This window comes from Apostichopus japonicus, chromosome 14 (genome assembly GCF_037975245.1).
Source record: "Apostichopus japonicus isolate 1M-3 chromosome 14, ASM3797524v1, whole genome shotgun sequence".
Classification (NCBI taxonomy): domain Eukaryota; kingdom Metazoa; phylum Echinodermata; class Holothuroidea; order Aspidochirotida; family Stichopodidae; genus Apostichopus; species Apostichopus japonicus.
Genome location: NC_092574.1, coordinates 5801848 through 5821421, shown reverse-complemented (window position 1 = coordinate 5821421; position 19574 = coordinate 5801848). Strand labels below are relative to the sequence as shown.

At 38.7% G+C, this 19574-nt stretch overlaps 1 protein-coding gene across 1 annotated transcript; it reads right to left on the bottom strand.

Moving 5' to 3' along the window:
* Window positions 1-592: 592 nt before the first annotated feature.
* LOC139979893 (apoptosis-inducing factor 1, mitochondrial-like) lies at window positions 593-18147 on the bottom strand. The gene is made up of 17 exons (XM_071991090.1): window positions 17991-18147; window positions 16488-16609; window positions 15238-15406; window positions 14754-14866; window positions 13984-14114; window positions 12373-12463; window positions 11471-11555; window positions 10799-10875; window positions 9854-9962; window positions 8683-8727; window positions 7251-7313; window positions 6096-6190; window positions 5257-5397; window positions 2927-3069; window positions 2541-2694; window positions 2022-2180; window positions 593-1786 (listed from the first exon to the last, which is right to left on the bottom strand). Exons 1-17 carry the CDS (start codon window positions 18112-18114, stop codon window positions 1709-1711), a joined length of 1899 nt encoding a protein of 632 aa, XP_071847191.1. The 5' UTR covers window positions 18115-18147; the 3' UTR covers window positions 593-1708.
* Window positions 18148-19574: the final 1427 nt, after the last annotated feature.

Below are 19574 nucleotides of genomic sequence, written 5' to 3'. Positions count from 1 at the left end.
AAGTTGACACGACCACATCTCAGTGCTATGGAGAACAAATCCTTGAAGACTCACCCCAAACCGCGTGCCGCGCTCTGAAAAAGTTAACTTTCCGTTGCTTGCAAGTGAAGTTTCCTTCTTGTCGCTACAAAATGCAGACAGCAATGAAACGTGATACCTTGTTATCTTTTATCTAGACCTGAGATGCCCATCGCTGCTAGCCTGCTATGTACACTGTGTTGTGGGTATTGACCATAGCTTTATGTATTAACTGTACACTAGTGTCTAATTACCGACCTTAGCAAGCTGTGTGTGTATTCTCTGGGATCGATGGTGGTGTCTAACACTTCTGTTACACCTCATTCGAAACTAGGTCAGATTACTGGCATGAGACATTTCTTTGTGCGCGAGTCTTCACACCCTTTAATAGCAGGGACATCAGAAAATGTCACATAGTTGGAGCCACTGTGTATGGAATTTATATGTTCATTAGTTAGAAATAGATCAAAATATTTGTGAAATGCTAATTCAAAAAAATTCAAAAAAGAACCACAATGCAGTCCTAACAATGAGTTCTGTCATCTTAACACAAGAAGAAAACCAAATTTGATAGTAATGTCTCAAATATTTTATTTTTTCTTTCCCAGTCTTGTGTTAAGAACATAGCAAGGAATTTTAAGTCTCTACCTCTCTTGCTCTTAGTGGAATTTCATTCCATTGTATACCTCTTTTCACACTTTCAAATACTGTTGATAAATTCTCTTCTTTATAAACTGAATATGTCCCCTGAAACTGTCTTTCAGAATTATTGTGATGTCATCATCACACACATGCTCTTTGGTAATAATTGTCAGTTGAACTGATTCTTTTCTGACCAAATTACTTCAGCTTTGATTCACATGATACATCTTTTAGCTACCATCTTAGCTCAACAAAAAATTGAAATACATACTTCTGCAATTACAAGTAAACTGTTCAACAGATTCCCACTAAAGAATTAAATTTCAAGTCACAGACCACTTGGCTTTTTTCCAGATTCACACAAGACTCCTAAATATTACAATGTCTGCTTTCCAAGTCTTTCACATGAAACGATGATGCTTGTTTTCTGGTCACTTTGACAAACTGACCAACACCTATTAAATCCAACATTGTCAATGACATGATCAGCTTGTCATGTTTCTAGTATGAATTATAAAGCACCATTGTGGCTTCGTTACATTCAACTAGTCTACCAAAATGACGGACGTATGTTGATAATCCAAGCCTGTTGAATATGCAAATATGAAGCATACAGCCATCTATAAAAAGAAGTAGTGAAATGTGGTTCCCCTTATCAAATGTAGAATCAATGAAATCATTTGATCCCACCTGGATAGAAATTAAAACCTCACACCATCAGTGCCGGTATCCTTTCAGAGACAGGCTGACCAATCAGAAGTCACAGTGCATCTGCTTCTTAATTAAGAATGCATCAGAAAGGTCCCCCTCCCTGAATTGAATGTGCTCGGACTTTCACATGAAAATTGTTTGGACACATCAAGCCTTATCCCTAGGAATACATTTTAAATCATGCGATAAAGAATCCACTCTCTGAGTCTGTGTCTATTATAATATTGAATGAGTTTTCATTTGGTTCTTCATTGTTCCTCTTTCACATCTCACGACTAATTGCAAGTTATCACGATATTTCAATCAATGCCCTCCTCTCTCCGTTGGACTTCGGTCTCTAATCCTCTTTGTCATAAAGGCTAAAGAGTTTGGCTAACTCACTGAGGTCACTGTACTGTTTGCCTTCTTTGATGACCTGTGAGAAAGAAACAAGAGGAATAAGGATGTGTAAAATAAACTACTTTAATTTGTGTGAATTTGTAGGAGTGCAGTCATGTTATTTCTGTAAATGCTAGGCCAGAATTTATAACAAATTAAACTGAAAACGAACGAGACACAAAAACTGTTGTAAAGAGTTTGGGACATGAGAGTGATCAGAAATAATTTGTAAGTAGAACAGTCGATCAATAACCAAGAGGGAGGAAACTAACCCTTCTGGCAATTGGCATTCTGTTGAAGACATTCCATAACACGATACCGACGACTGTTTCATCCTTCATGTAAAACACCACTCCTTTTCCGTAATCCTCTGTCGAGCTCTGAACTGGTGGCTCAGCGGTGGATGTTGTTGGAGCTTGACTTGGGGCAGCCTATAAATAATAAGATTAAATCAGAGAACAAGAAATATTAACCATGACTGAACTGAAGGCACCATTGGTGAAATAGCCTTTGAAGTTGATATCTCTCACTTCTCCTTTCCTTGCCCCAGCCTATCAAACAGGGGTGAGCCTGGGTTAAAAAAAAATCACAGAACTTTGCAAAAATTGCGGTATAGGCTCCAGTTTGCATATGCTACAGTGTGTTAGGATAATAGTTTTTGTCCCAAAGGTAGAAAAGAAATCACATAATTCTTTCCTTTCTGTTACAAGTGGCATGCTAAAACCCTGTTTGATACATATTTGTTAATTAAATTCACAAACTATGGAGGAAGAATCAAACTAATAGCTCACCTCCTCTGTGGTTGATCGTATACTCTCCCCTGTGGCCTCTACAACTGCTTTTGGAGTGTCCTTCTCTGTGGCTTTAGCAAAGACACCGACTGTCTCTAAACTAGAATCTACGATTCCAATAGCTTCGTAGCCTACATTAGGACCGAGGTCACTCCTTGATGAAGAACAGGGGGGTGGAAAAAAATGAAGGAGATAAAATCAGAGGTATCCAAAAACTGATAACATTATAATAAACGATTTCGTGCCAACATCAAATCGCTTTTCCTTTTGTAAAACATCTTTGCAGAATAATTCTTGAATACGGTTAGCAATGTTTTTTCCACCTGTATATTGGGCCGACTGAATTAGCCTTTGACCATTCTTGAAGAGGTTCATTATTAACTTACCAAAACATTGATTGATGCCAATAAGGTTTGGCAGCTCCTGTCATGTTTTCCCCAGCTAATCTTCCGCTGACAACCGCATGGTCGTGGTGCTCCACTCGACGACGACCCAATTTCATGTCATAGAAACAGGACGCATCTCCTGCCTGATGGAGTGAACGTTTTTAAGACGAATAGTTGCATATAATAAGCAGTACCTACTACTTGCGGATGAAAATCCTGTAGGGGTACAACTGGGTGTAAAACATAGAAATGGCAAATAAACATTTTACGAGGGACATCGTTTCTTGGGTGTTTAATCAGCAGTTAGATTCAGTTAAGATTTTAGGTTGATGTTGGGTGGAGCCCACACGTCCATGGTTTTGCCAAAGTTGGATGAATTGTGTCATCACTACTCACTGGCGGATCCAAGGGGGGGGCCAAGGGGGGCCATGGCCCCCCCCCCAAAGGTGAGCCAAAAAGTGTTTCCGAACATCCGCTAAATCATATGATTGGAAATTTAAAAAATCGAGAGGAATAGCAGTGGTAGACTAGTCTAAACCTTTTCGTTTTCTGGTTTAAAATTAAATGCAGAGCTCCCAACTGACCCGCAATTCGCGGGAATTAGACCCGGCACCCAAACCCGCTGACCCGCACAAGCGTCTGAAAAACCCGCATTGTAATTGTCAAGTATACATAAAAAAAATTGCATCAATTTTTGACTTAGCAACCATCATTTCTTTAGCATTTAGCATAATAGAGTATAAAACCTCCTTTACAGCATCATTTGAACCTCAAATTAGCCTATATTTCTTTTCATTGGGGCTAGCAGCGAACATTTTCATGCCACGGGAAAGAATGAATTATCACCTACTATTCAATTTATTGATGTTACACACAAAAAAATGCATATTTCTCAGAAAATTTGGGGTGACAAAAGCCTTTCTAAGTGCCACCATTTTACATGTAGGCATCACCAGGATTCCAAAAAAAAAATCAAAAGGGGAGGGGGACACCCCCTCCCCTTATACCCTTCCCCCAGGACGGCGATTCGTGGCATGGACCAGCATTTGCCTTCTCAAGAGTTGGGAGCTATGTAAATGTATGCATGGGCGGCGATCCTGTGGGGGGAGGGGGGATATATCCCCCATGAAAATGGGTGGAGGGGATGTAATACACCATATACCCCCCCCCCACCAAATGCCAGGGATAAGAATATTTTCATGCCTACATTTATGTATCATCGTGAATGTACGGCTCTTTTTTAGCTTCATTTCTTGCCTACCATAAACGCAGTGCGATCTTTTCAAATAAACTGTCTTTGTCTTTATCACGGTATTGATATAGTACATATGCACCCTCATAGTATTCATATAGGCCCTATAGTAGGCCTACACACGTACATGTTCCCTCGAACAGCTGAGAATCTCATGTTACCAGGGTAATGCTTAATACACGTTTCACCTGGATGCCCTAGCAATCGGTACCTAGGAATGTAATTATGTGTAATTGTGTATTGCATGTGTATAGGCCTATAATAGCCTGCATGAGGCCATTTTCTTCATCGAATAATATAAAAGAGCTCTCGAACATTCTAACGTAGCGCCTGAAACAAGATTGACAGGGGCAATTTTCCCAAAATAACACCCGAAATTCAAAAAAAAGTATTTTGGATCCTGATTATGAGATATTTCGGACATGATATCCCTATTTTAAAGTTGGGTATATGCCGCTTGGAAACCTTGGGAAGTGCCGTTTCCTGCCATCTAGAGGGTTTGTAAATCCCCAAATTTTCTTGTACGCTTAGCGCCAACTCATGGTGGCGCTACGCTTAGAGAGTCAACAAGGTCATATCCCCCCCCACTCGGAAGTACGAATCGCCGCCCATGAATGTATGAGCATGAGGATTTACAGTTTAACACAATTTTGCAGTTACAGGCTGGTTGTAAGAAATTTATAACCTATGAGAAATAAAATTTCTTGAGAAAGATGATCCCAACTTTGTTTTATAAATATTTTAGAAAATTACACCTGGGAAACATTTTTTTAGAAGTAAATTAACATCACCATTGTACACTTTTGTCGCACCAAATTGCATCTGAGGGCATTCAGCAATAGAAAATTTTCCAAAGGGGAGGGGGGCACCCCCTCCCCTTAGACCCCTCCCCCATATCTCTCTAATGCCACTTTGGCCCCTCCCAAACAAAGGCCCTGGATCCGCCAGTGTCACTACTGAAACTAGTTCATGTACAAATTGAAACAAGGTTTATATGTTTGCATCTTCACAGCAATAAACGTAAAGTTGATGGGAGGATTAAATATCACTATGGCAACATAACATTGGTTCTACTTACCACCCATACGTCTCGCCGTGCTTCCAGCTCGGCATTGACCCTGTAACCACCTAACCTGTCGTCCACTTCTAGACCTGATGTAATACTGAGGGCGGTGTTTGGTTCGAGACCAACTGCGACTACTACATGATCGGCAAGAACCTATTGCGGGAAAGAGAGAAATCAGAACTACAGAATGAAATGTTTCCCCGAAAGGTAATGAGGGCAGTATTGAAGAACATAGCATGCATTGACTCTGAATGTGTGACCTGATTATTTCACTTTCACTTTGGCTTCGGCTTTGAGTACAACGTTTCTGTATGCTGCCGTGTTGGACGAATCTAACCCTAATGGTAACTACAGAATTTGCGATCCTTGTTACAATCATTGCCGAGTTTGCAATGCGCAGTCCCCCTCACAATTCTGCAAGGTCGGTAAGAGTGACTCCTAGATTTTCCTTTCGGTAAACTATAAAAGGATCAATTCTATTTAACCAAGCGGAATGTCTTTCTTCTTCCCTTACAGCAGTTAATAATTATTGCAAGCCACAAAATTCTTGGCTCAGGACAGGATACTTTTACTAAGAAGCTCCTTCGTCATCAGGAAAGTGACAGAAAATTCTGCTTTAAATTTGATGTGACAACAACAAATTTCACTGAGAGGTTGAGATCATCAAAGAGATTGACATAAAGGAGCAATCCCCCACAGTTACCCTGACAACCAGATATGTGTTGAGAACACATGGTCTATAACCCCAAATGGTCTAATTTTTGTGACAATCTGAAATGTTCAGATACTAATGGGCCAAACGAGTCACTGCTAAAAGATAGTAACAGCATGTCCAATATTAAGATACTGACCTCTGCACCGTTGCTTAAGGTCAAGGCTACTTGGTTACTGTCTGTGTTCAACGAAGCAGATTTCAAGACGACACCAGTGATGACATCGACACCCTCTGGACACAAAACAAAATATTATCATATTTAATATCTTTTAGTAAATTCAATCCCACCACCTAAATGAACTAAAAAAATACTTTCATTGGAGAAAATGTGAGTCGTAACTTCAAAAAAAATAATTTGTCAAATGTGATATGCACACTTATCTTTGCATTGTTGACTAATGAATCATAAATATATAAAACTTTTCACCAAAGGGACATGGAAACCATATAGAGCATATAGTTGGTCCTAAGAGGCAGCTTACAGTTCTTTTGGGGTTTCATTCTGTGCCAATCTCATGAGTTAAGGGGGAGGGGGACAGGGTTCTTGATGGGAACAAAATCAAATGTGAAAAGCCCTGAAAATAGTTCCTACACATTACAAAGTATATTACACATGGAAGGCTTAGCCTTTGAAGACATTTTTGTCAGGAATTAAAGTTAACTTCTTTCAAATGTTAAACAGAAAAATTAAAATTCTGCCACGAATTCATGTATCAGATTGTAATGGATTATCATGATGTGAGATATGATATGACATGAAAGGTCATTTGGGAATAAACATACATGTAACTAGAGGTTTCATTGGAAACAAAACGCCCTTCCACTTTATAATACTCATTTTTACCCATCCCACCGCCGCCATCATACAATTGTTATTATTGTATACATTGTCAAGCCACCTACATAATCAATGGCCACTCACAGTGCATTGTGTACATTAATATTGTCAGCAGGATTACTCAGTCACAGAGAAGAAGTACAATCTAAGAATAAGGGAGCTGGAACATAGCGAGTTTTGTCTTTGGTCACATCCATTTTAATTCCTTTAATCTCAATATCTCTTCTTTAACATGAGTTCCGGCCAACCTCATGACACTAAGGGTCATCTCTCTCATGCATCACAAGAGGGTCATCCCCCTCATCCCTCACTAGAGGGTGCCAACCTCATGCATCACTAGAGGGTGCCAACCTCATGATACTAAGGGTCAGCTCTCTCATGCATCACTACAGGGTTCATCTCCCTCATGTATCACTAGAGGTCATGTAGTCATACAGCAGCATACTGACTTACCACTCTCAACTTTATTCGTCGTCCACTTGCTCAGATACTCTGGCAGTACTCGACCCATATTTCCTGTAAAGAGTGAAGTATCACAGACACACAGTTAACTTCTGCCATACATCATGTTTAGATAGATAATATATATATATACATCATACACAGAGTTGAAACCTGTTTTTCACTGTTGAAACCTGTTTCTAGGACTTCAATTTGAAGTCCTGACCTGTCTTGAGTCCTTTTCATGACCCAAATTTAGTCAGTTATTTGTGTCACTAAACAGTCTCCATGGGACAATGATGTTACTAATTATTTTTTTAGTCCTCGGAGAAGTGGTGTCTTTAAGTCCTGACAGGTTACAAGGTTGGGCATAAACTCTAATTCAGTGTCTTCAAACCTATGGTCTGCACATTATATTAGAACACATCGATGCAAATCAGTATCTTCAAACAGATGGTCAGTTTGTTATACCAAACACATCAATGCTAATTCAGTGTCTTCAAACACTTGGTCTGTAGATAATACCAAACACATCAATGCTAATTCAGTGTCTTCAAACCCTTGGTCTGTAGATAATACCAAACACATCAATGCTAATTCAGCGTCTTCAAACCTATGGTCAGTACGTTGTACCAAACACATCAATGCTTTTCAGTATCTTCAAACCTATGGTCAGTACGTTATACCAAACACATCAATGCTAATTCAGTATCTTCAAACCTATGGTCAGTACGTTGTACCAAACACATCAATGCTTTTCAGTATCTTCAAACCTATGGTCAGTACGTTATACCAAACACATCAATGCTAATTCAGTTTCTTCAAACCTATGGTCAGTACATTATACTTAAACACATCAATGCTACTTCAGTATCTTCAAGTCTATGGTCTGTACATTATACCAAACACATCAATGCTAATTTAGTATCTTCAAACCTATGGTCTGTACGTTATACCAAACACATCAATGCTAAATCAGTATCTTCAAACCTATGGTCTCTATGTTATACCAAGCACATCAACACAAAAATCAATTTCAGACAAGTTTTCATGCTGATCTGCATAATATAGATCTGTATTACACACAGCCAAACAATACTATTTGTTTTCAATTCTGTTTTGTTCGTTTTCTGTTGTTCGGAAAAGTCATCTGACCCATTCACTTCCATACCAACGTTGACCTCTTAGTACACAAAGATGATGGCTCAACTCCAAAGGTCATTTATTGTGTCATTTATTGTGGTCAAAAGGTTATTGTGGTCAAAGGTCATTTATTGTGTTTCCTTGTACTTATATAAGCGCCTATTAATAAGAACTTTGAAAATGCCACATAAGCTATGAATAGGAGAAGCAAATTTTTTCGGCATAATTTTATTCCGTCAAGGTCTCTTAGAAATTGTATTAACAGATTTTCAAGAAGATGTTAAGAACAGAAAATCCCCACCTGCTTCTGGAAAGAACTGTGTGACTTTAGCTCCAATTTCTTTGCCTGGAGAAAAAAAAGGAAAGCAAACATATTCTTGCACCTTTTGTGTTTCATTACAACAATAAGTTAGTACATCATTTGCCGACAGTTTCATCATAGTTTACTCGAATAATTAGCGTCTTGTCCTTTTAAAGATATGCTATGAAGTAAGTGTTCTCATCCAATATGTTAATTTTTTATACCCAGTTTTGGGGAGGGTAGGGGGGAGGGGAATTCGGTACTGATGTTTACAGTTACATAACATCATGAGGTCAGAAGAAACACTGTCGGTAATACAACAAACCAAGGATATGTTTTGTCATCATGTACTTGAGTGTTTGGTGATTTAATACTTTGCAAACACAACCGGCCATTTTAAGGAACCTACAATGTCAATATTACATTCAGTCTGTTCATATTCTTCCAGGGTAGACTATAAACAATTATAATAATAATCATAATAATAATAATTAGCAGTTATTTTTACGACGCTTAAGGGACCACAAATGTGCCAGGGAGTAACCCGCAAGGGCTTATGGATGACAACTTACACATCGGGTGGCTTCCAATTCAACATTTTAACTCAAATTTGGAATTTTTCAATTTAGAAAGTCATTTCAGATAAGAAAACGGTAGATTGCTCTTGGATGAAAACCCCACCTATGACCTGGCCGGGTATCGAACCCAGAACCTCCCGATTGCTAATAATAAGCAGTATACACTTTGCAAAGTTGTTGTAGTTAGAGGCATTCTGAATGAAGATAAAGGTCCGTAAAATTGAGGTTTACAAAACTTGAACTTCATATTTCACGACAGACAGTGACGAAATATCAATGTTTTGAACAACATCATATTTAACTAATAATCTATGTTGGAGTGTACTTAACCTTCTGCATGTGAAAACTATACCTTGCAATACAAAATAGGAAGAAGGGTGTGTAGAGGAGGGGAGGGGGTGGGGAGGGCAGGGGTAGTTATTATGCTATATACCTACATTTAGAATGCAACAAATCTATCCTTAGGCAAAGTGAGAATATATATGATTGAAACACTTACAGATCCACTTATTTTGAGCAAAAACAGGTAACTTTTTGAGCATACTGATTAAATCCCCGAAAAAGACAAGAGTTGAGGAAGAAAAGTAACAGACCTCTTTTCCCGAGAGCGCACGCCAACTCACTGCCAAGAAATCCTCCCCCAATGATTGCTACCGATTTCGCTGTCTGAGTGGCCTCGTCCAGACGTTTGAAATCCTTTATCTGATCGAGAAAAGAGACCGGAGAGATTGTTGATTAGCTGGAACAACATTCATTTGTGCATATCTGTAGATGGTACCCACAAACATTATGATAATAAAGTCAACCACATCACATTTCATTTTTTATTAGTCTCATCGAGTGTCTGATGAGCATGAGATACATATGTTAGGTGTACCTTAAAGCACTGTACTGTGTCTTATTACATTGGTCTTCAAGGCACAAAATGAAATGGAATTAACCAGGGATGAGCCTGGGGTCAAGAAAAATCCCGGAACTTTGCCAACATTGCGGTATAGGCTCCAGTTTGCGTATGCTACAGTGTGTTAGGATAAGTTTTGTCCCTCTGCAGGTTGGATATCCATAGGTAATGAAAAACATACGAAAGAAGGATCAAATGATACAACGCTGTTGTTAGAAATTCACGGAAATTGAGAGGTGTTAATCTCGGAGGTAGAAAAGAAATCACTGATATTCCACGAATTCGCGGAAAAAGCTCATGTCTGATTAACGTACGGCTTCGTATTGCAAAAGAATTGCATCTATTTGTTTGTCTTCTTAGTGGAGATGTCACTCATATGTACTTGTTCATTTCAAACATCACTGTCTTACTGGGACAATTATATTTAACAGTTAAACAAACTCTTCTCTATCTAAAGTGACATTAATAAACCGACATCAGTCACTGATAGTTCACATATGGGTTGCTTACTGGACAGACATGAAGTTCTTAACATCTCAAATTCTTTCCTCTCGAAGTGTTTCTAGGGATTGGAAGTACTTCTAAAAGTTGTTCTTATGACTAAACTGAAAAGTAAGAACTTTGTATGACATCTTACATTCCTAAATAGAGTGACCCTTTCCATAACATCACTTCCAGCTTTTTCTATTTCAGGTAGATTCCTAGGGTTGCCCCCTGAAAGAAAACAATAAACACAGAATATGATAACACATTATTTACCAACATGATGAGTAGTTCTGTCTAATTAGACAACAAACTAAGCCCACTCACTAGCTGGTTTATGCTTTGCTCAGATATAGTTTAGTTGAAGAAATTCAATGTTAAACTCATTACTCTAAGGACATTTAACCTCCACCCCCATCAGCCGTGAGCATAAATAAGCAAAATCCATGTAAGACACACACACACACACGCACACATGTTTGTATTACATTCAGACCCCATTGTATTTTCCATTGTTCAAATCCACGTACCCTAACCTTAACAATACCCCATACAATAGAGTTCTTCCGAGGATGTGGTGATTCTTTAGAAATCACAACCGAGGACCTGAAATTCTTTTGTTCAAGTCCTCGGTCAGATAGCAAAACAAACGCACACACACAGAGGAATGGACATATATGGGTCATCGCAACCACACAAAAGTCTCACACTGTTGGAGAGGTATCAAAACAACAAATCCAAGATTCCAACATCATTTTTTTGGCAAGAAAAGCAAAATTACGACTACTTTAATACTCAAGTCAAGATTGATATTAAAATTGATTACCTGTGGCTATGAGGCACTTGTCATAAGTAATTTTAGTTCCATCGTCTAACGTGACAGTCTTTTTGTGGACGTCTAACCTGACGACCTGCAAAACATGAAGCAAAGAGCAGAATGGAATAGACTGACAATCTGCAGCCATTAGATAGGGGTTAGATAGGGTTAGAGCAGAATGGCTATATATGCAGCCAATCAGAGACTCTGAATGTGAAATATAAACTATTACAAATATAAACTATTACAGAATGCCATGATGATCATACAAACCATTCCCAACAGTTTCCCAGCTGGTCATGGTGCTGTTTTTGGTATTTATTTAAATTGAAATGTCATTTCTCTGAGATATGTGTAACATGTTTCCACACAAACTTGAAATATCACTTAAATAAGAAAAATGAGACAGATAACTTGTTCCCTTTTTACAAGAACCACTCTTGAGAACTACTTCATATAAATCTCACGAAAACATAGCAAAGATCAATTTTAGTAAATAGCAGGGAGGATGCATGTCAAGTATTTGAGATTTTTAAAGAAATACAGGCCTCAAAGTTTGAGTTATCCACTGGCTAAATGCCAGTGGATATTGTTGTTGCCAGTAGACATTGCTGTTTGCCAGTAGACATTAAGACACATTAAGACATTTAAACACATGGGTAACAATCGCCAGTCAACGAATTGGCATGATTTCCATACCTACCATAAACCCTGTATTACTGTTAACTATCATCACATATAAGGTCTGTACAGTACATAATGCATGCTGTAAATTTAGAGCCAGTAGATTTTTTTAAGCATTGCCTATATTTTTTTATGCAAGTGACGACAAAATTCCCAAATTCTAGGCCTGAAATGAGACAAGAAAATAAACTAAATTGCAAATCACTGCCCAACGTATCACATCGTACCTGGTGACCAGATAATACAGCAACTCCTCCCTTTTCTTTTATCGGCAGCTCTGACGGTTTACAGTAAAAAGAATCTGGTTCGAAGAAGACACTGCAAAAGACGCAAAAAATTGGCAAAATTATCAACAGGGCTTAAACTTATAAAAACGGGGGAAATTAACATCTGGCATGAAGATGATAATACTGTTGGTTGAGCTTCATAGACTGAGGACTAGAAGCTACACCTACTATAGGGACATCATTCCATACTTCAGTCAGATTCATAGACTGGGGCTAGAAGCTACACCTACTATAGGGACATCATTCCATACTTCAGTCAGATTCATAGACTGGGGCTAGAAGCTACACCTACTATAGGGACATAATTCCATACTTCAGTCAGATTCATAGACTGGGGGCTAGAAGCTAATTCCATACTTCGACCAGATTCATAGACTGGGGACTAGAAGCTACACCTACTATAGGGACATAATTCCATACTTCGACCAGATTCATAGACTGGGGACTAGAAGCTACACCTACTATAAAGACATAATTCCATACTTCGACCAGATTCATAGACTGAGGACTAGAAGCTACACCTACTATAGGGACATCATTCCATACTTCAGTCAGATTCATAGACTGGGGCTAGAAGCTACACCTACTATAGGGACATAATTCCATACTTCAGTCAGATTCATAGACTGAGGACTAGAAGCTACACCTACTATAGGGACATCATTCCATACTTCAGTCAGATTCATAGACTGGGGGCTAGAAGCTACACCTATAGGGACATCATTCCATACTTCAGTCAGATTCATAGACTGGGGGACTAGAAGCTACACCTACTATAGGGACATTATTCCATACTTCAGTCAGATTCATAGACTGGGGGCTAGAAGCTACACCTACTATAGGGACATCATTCCATACTTCAGTCAGATTCATAGACTGGGGGCTAGAAGCTACACCTACTATAGGGACATCATTCCATACTTCAGTCAGATTCATAGACTGGGGGCTAGAAGCTACACCTACTATAGGGACATCATTCCATACTTCAGTCAGATTCATAGACTGGGGGCTAGAAGCTACACCTACTATAGGGACATCATTCCATACTTCAGTCAGATTCATAGACTGGGGGCTAGAAGCTACACCTACTATAGGGACATCATTCCATACTTCAGTCAGATTCATAGACTGGGGGCTAGAAGCTACACCTACTATAGGGACATCATTCCATACTTCAGTCAGATTCATAGACTGGGGGCTAGAAGCTACACCTACAAAAGGAGCATAATTTCATACTTTTCTTTGCAGAATCCTTACATAAAGCTGAGAGCCTTTCACTAATGGATACTTGAGAAGCACTGCCAGCTTCTTCTTCAAAGTGATCCTCATGTTAGGGGGCCATGTTCACACATGGCATTATATTTATACTTCAAAACATTAAACAAAACATACACCAGCAGAATAGATTGTTTTACATTAATTATTCCACTAATCAGCAAATAGACATTAGACAATCACACTGAAAAAAAAGAATAAGTAAACTAACTCAAAGATATAGATAAAATCAAGACATTTTAAACAAAAGTATACCTAGCGATGTTGCATACATACCTTCTCTCCTTGCCATTCCACTGCTGGAATTTCAAGTCGTTAACCTTCTCCTTGTCATCGCTGAACCAAAGTTCCTTTGAAAGAGGTGGACGCATGTAGGGTAGAAAATCTTCCTCTCCGATGACCAGAATCTAAATGGCAAACAAAGTCAAAAAGTTTGTCATATTTTGCCATTTATCAGTAAAATGACTGATATGAGCAATTTCCCCTTCCTCAGTCTAAACATGGTGGATTAACTCTGTGGCAATTCTACTGGTCCCACAGGTGGGAAGAGCCAAGCTCCCTCCCTAGTTTTGCTTTTCATTTACACCCCAGCCAGCATATCTTTATCGAACAGGAAGATACCAAAAACATATCGAGTAAAATTACACACGTCATGGAAGGAAGGAACTATCAGGATTGTGTTGATCAAATTTTCTGGTGTAGGCTCCACCACTCAGCAAGCATTTTCACACAAGACTTTCATGAAACAATTCTGTTCGCTGGTGATAATTTGTAATTCTACAGCTTGATCAAAGACATGATAGTCTAACTAAATGCATGGTACTGCCCTGATCTACTTCCTAGCTGTAGTTTTATCCGTTGTCTGCTGCACTCTATAAGGTCTTGCAGAAACATTTACATTCTCCAGCACACTAGAGGTAGTACACAGGTCTGGTAACTGAGCAACTCAGCACCTTGAAAATCTCAAGCAAACAATCTAGGACTTTGTTTGGGTGACTTTTCTTAATAAGTACTTATTCGGAAGATTACTGCCCAAAAAAGCTTACCTTTGCTGTAGAATCGTTAGCCCTGATGGCTCGGAATGCTGCAAAGGATGCAGTCCCAGCTCCAATTAGGAGGTAGGGAGCATGACCTGGAATGGTGGGTAGTTCAACAGGCTCTGATACAAACGGAACAAAAAATAAATCGATCGATCAATTGGTAAATCAATCAATCATGAAAAGAATAGTATCATAAAAAAAATTATTTTCAAACTTCAATTTCTCTTTACCTGTAAATTCATAGGATTATATGCTTCGATGAAATGTTTTTTTTGTGCAAGTTTCAGGTCATGTACAATTAATGTGAATAATTAAATCCATGAATTAGCCAATCAATTCATCATTCAACACATTGAAAAGAGGTCCCATGAGAACCAATGATAAAAGTATACAAGAAATTTTCCTAGTAGTCTACTAGAAAGTTTAAAATACTGGAAAAAACTAGATCATTTACAGGGGTAATACAGAGGAGCTTAATTTTGAAACCCACCGGAGGCTGATGACGATGCGGCCTGAGATGCAGCTTCATCTTCTGAAGCTGGGGGATTTCCCTCCGTCGAAGCTAGTGGTACATCTTTCTCTGTGTCTGCGACTACAGATTTGGAGAGTACACTCTTGTCAGGTGTGTTGTTAAATACTATGTAACCATTGCTGTAAACCTGTCAAGAGTAGATGTGAAGAAGGGGTCAGACTAGTAATTATGCAAGAGAGAGGTGGAGAGAGAGATGCTGAGCCAACATGTCAGGAAATAGAACAAAGTATAGGGTGGTGTCATGATTTAGGAATGTATCAAGAAAAGTTTGGAATTCGAGACAACTTGACACAAAACAGACAAGAGAAAACATGGAACTAACTCAAGTTGGAAGCTGACTCTTTTAGAATAAGTTATCTAGAAAAAGACAATCTTTTGTCTATTTGACACTTGTCATTCTTGCATGATATCATACAGTACCATTTCATTCCATATTAAGCTTTGATTTTGATAAGATAGAAACAGACTCAGACAATTCTTTTACTTATCATTCACTGCGTAATTTAGGAAATTATGCAATAAAAAAATGGACATCCCGCTCTGATCCCTGGTCGGAATTTCAACTTTCATCTTGGTATGTAATAAACCACGAGAACTGTAATGACGAGACAACAGCATTGAGGACCTACTTTGTGATCTACCTCATCTTCCACTTAACGGTGGAGTAGGTTACTACTGTCTGCCACATCGACAATTGAATTAGGAACACATGAAAGAGTACCATATTTTTGCTTTTCAAAACCTTATAGGAAACTGTTCACCAGTAATTCAGGGATGTTTAGTCTTCCTGCTACCTGGGGAATAGGTTGCTGTTGTCTTGTTATTAATGTTCTTTATTCTTTGCTTCCTGGCTTTGTATTTCTCTGATTATGATCTTCAATAACTATTATCAGATTTATTGTTCTTTCAGGCAAATGAGCTCAGTTTTAAACAACAGGAAAGTCACTGAAGCCTCTTTCACACTGAAGGTGTTTTGAAATCTCTTAAATCACAATAAAGATGCTTACTTTCTTTGATTTTTTTGATACTATAAATTCAATTCCATTCAAATAAATTCAAATTCAAATAAATTCAATTCAATTCAAACTATAGGTTTAAAGATAAAGAACAATCCACCTGTTTACAGCCAGCTTACGTGTTTGGGAAATCATGTCACCTAGCTGACTGTATAGTGACATGATACATCTTTTTCACTGATTAATACTCACAAATGTTCCGAGTCCAACAAATGCAGCCGCACCGCCCACCAGCCAAAGGGTTCCTTTAGTTCCTATCCCTTCGGAACTCTCTACCGCCATTTGACGGACAGTCTGTCCAAGGAGGATACTGCCTGTATTAAAATAATTCATTGTGAGAGAAAATTGCTTATTTGATATTTTGCACCCCCCTTAAATAAATCCTTGTTTATGTCAAATAAGATATCAGATGAGATAATCAGAAGTGAAAGCATACAGAAAATCAAATCTCCTTTTAAGTACTAATACAGTGCATTCTTCTTAAGTTTATAGGCTTCTTGCTAGCACATTCTGTATCTTAATTACAAACTTTGATAAATCTGGTCACCAAACATTGCACATGGGGCACTATATATTGTAGGTACTATGCAAGCTTTTTGCACTTACTATTAAAGGACTTTAGCCAACATAGTATTGCCGGGCAATAACACCCATGGTGCCTAGCCTAATTAGTCAGAATACCTAAGCTACTATGGGAATTCCCTGTGGTGATACTAATGTACTGTATTTACTCTATGACCAGGCCGGGTAATCTCATCTTTATTTGCGTTTTCGACAGTTGTACAATTTAGAAATTGCCACACGGGTTCTTTTTCGATTGCATGAGTTAATACTGTAAGTTTTTAAGTTGTGTGGCAAATGCCGTAGGATGCTTTGAGAATCTCCCATTCCCAATGATACTACTAGTAGTATAGTAAAGGCTTTATAATTGACGTACCTTCGTAATTGACGCACCTTCAAATATTACTAGCACCGATACAGCAGGCAACCTAAACTTTTTGCAGTGAAGCAGAGTTACATATTTCTAGAGTTTGAATCCATTTCAGGTATGTGCTGATTAAATTGTGGTTTTTTTTAAAGCTATTAACACCCTTCCCCAGTTTTGCACACAGTTTTGCCATTTGGAAATCTTTACTCGGACCTAAAATAACCAAAATAAGCTCAACATTGATACAACTACTCTCTGAGACCTGACCTGTCTGAGCTTAGAGGCTCAGAGCGTAGCATATATCATCCAGAATCAATGGATGTATACTTACACAAAAGTTACTGTTAGTTTATCGACGAAAGTGCCAATTTCGAGGTATGAAAGAACTTGACATGACAGACATTTTGTGGTCAAATTCTGCTCAATTGTATGTTGTGCAGGCACAAAACAACAACTATTTTGAGATCATTACATTTCTGAGGAACTACACATATGAAAAACGCATACAGTTGAGTGATTTGGAGCATTTCCTTGATAGACAACGTTGATCAAACCCTTAAGTGCGTTAATTATGAGCCTACCAATGCTACAACTTGTACAAGTACAACTAGGCCTAGGCCCTAGTTAGTATTACCAAGCTTAGGCTAGGTCCTGTATATAGTTACGTTAGGCTAGCAAAACAAGGCTGACCGAATTTTGACATAACCTCGACAAAATCGGAATTAAAAATCAGCAGACTAATCAAATCTACGCTAAGCTTATATTACCATTTTTATGACGGGACTGTCGTGTCGCACGTCGGGATAGTGGTCTCACAGACCTCAAAATGGTTCGGTACATGACGGAAGGTTTTTTTTTCACGGACGACACATGGAAGCAGTAGCTGACCATAAAGTAACTTCGTATTATACCTAAGGATATATGCTAGATGACTGTTGCAGGTGGCATATAAGAGGCTATATCCACCCGCCCGAATGTTCTCCTATCTCAGGAAAAGTGCCAAATGGCAGCAGGAGAACATCATTTTTGACCTGTTATCAATCATGATCTGTCTTTTTGTGGCTTGCATGTTGAAGAGCATAAATGGAACTACATGTGGTGCAAAAATTGGGTCAATTGCGGCAATGTTAGTCCCCTTTAGGCCTCCCAGGAGCAGCGTACGAAAATTGTTTACTACTGAGTAAAGAGGTTTGGTTACAAGTGGCGAAAACTTCCGGCTCGGATAGCAAAAAATCTGCACGGTCATGATACGGAAAATTGATGATGCCATGAAAGGCTAACTCGTCAGCTATCCGGTGATGATCAGCGTTTAGCTAGTGAGAACTTCTATCTTGACTTAGAGACTACATTACTTTTGTGATATAGTGTGTAATGGGCGTATGCTACCTGCAGTGCTTTTTGGCACTTTTCCTGAAGGAGAACATTCGGGCGGATGAATAAAGACTCTAATAGGGGTATGCCACCTTAAGTGTTACCCATAGAAATTGAAGTAGGGAAAAAGACGTCATGCGACATATACTGAAGCCACCCATCCTACTTGTGACGCTTTGCTTGTACGCCAAGAAGGTACTGGCGTGCTATTCAAACACTATACATCTTTGACATAACTAAAGTGATAAAGTTGACATAAATCAATCGAAATGTTGATATCGTGTGCCGCATTTTGGTGCCAAAATCGTCAAAAATGTGGCAGTGGACTGTAGTTTCACAGGTTACTCTTAGGAAGTGATAGTATAAGCAATTACATAGGAATATAATTACTTTACAAGTGTCGTCTGCTTAGCTGCTGTATTGTTATTCACTGGACCCTGGATATAGTTAGCCTAGGCCCTTAGACCGACTACGGCTGTCCTTTCGGATGCGATATGACTAAAGCCTAATGACAAAAATTATAACCTCCTCATTTTACTTAAAACTGTATCCCTAACGATAGATCCACATGCCAGAATAACATGGGATGACGGTTATGATGTTCTGGGCTTATCACTAACAATTTACCACTAAAGGAAAATAAGCTACTACTCACTTTGCAACACTTTGAACTGAGAACTGCATGGACAGACTAATATTGAAGTACTACACAAAAGTAGGTGTGTGTGAGGGAGGTGGGAGGAGGGGTCGGGAGGAGGGAGGGTTGCTTTTTCACGGCATTTTTCAAGGACAACTTTGAAACTATTTGAGAGGAGCACTAAAATAATACAAGCAAGAAAATGTTTGCCATGTGCCTGTCACAAACCGGAAATGACACTTTCCAGACAACAAAAAAAGTTGCACAAAACACTCCAATTACTATAGTCATTAGAGGCGAAAAAAGTTGGTTCTTAAGTCAGGAGTATAGTACTTAACACTCT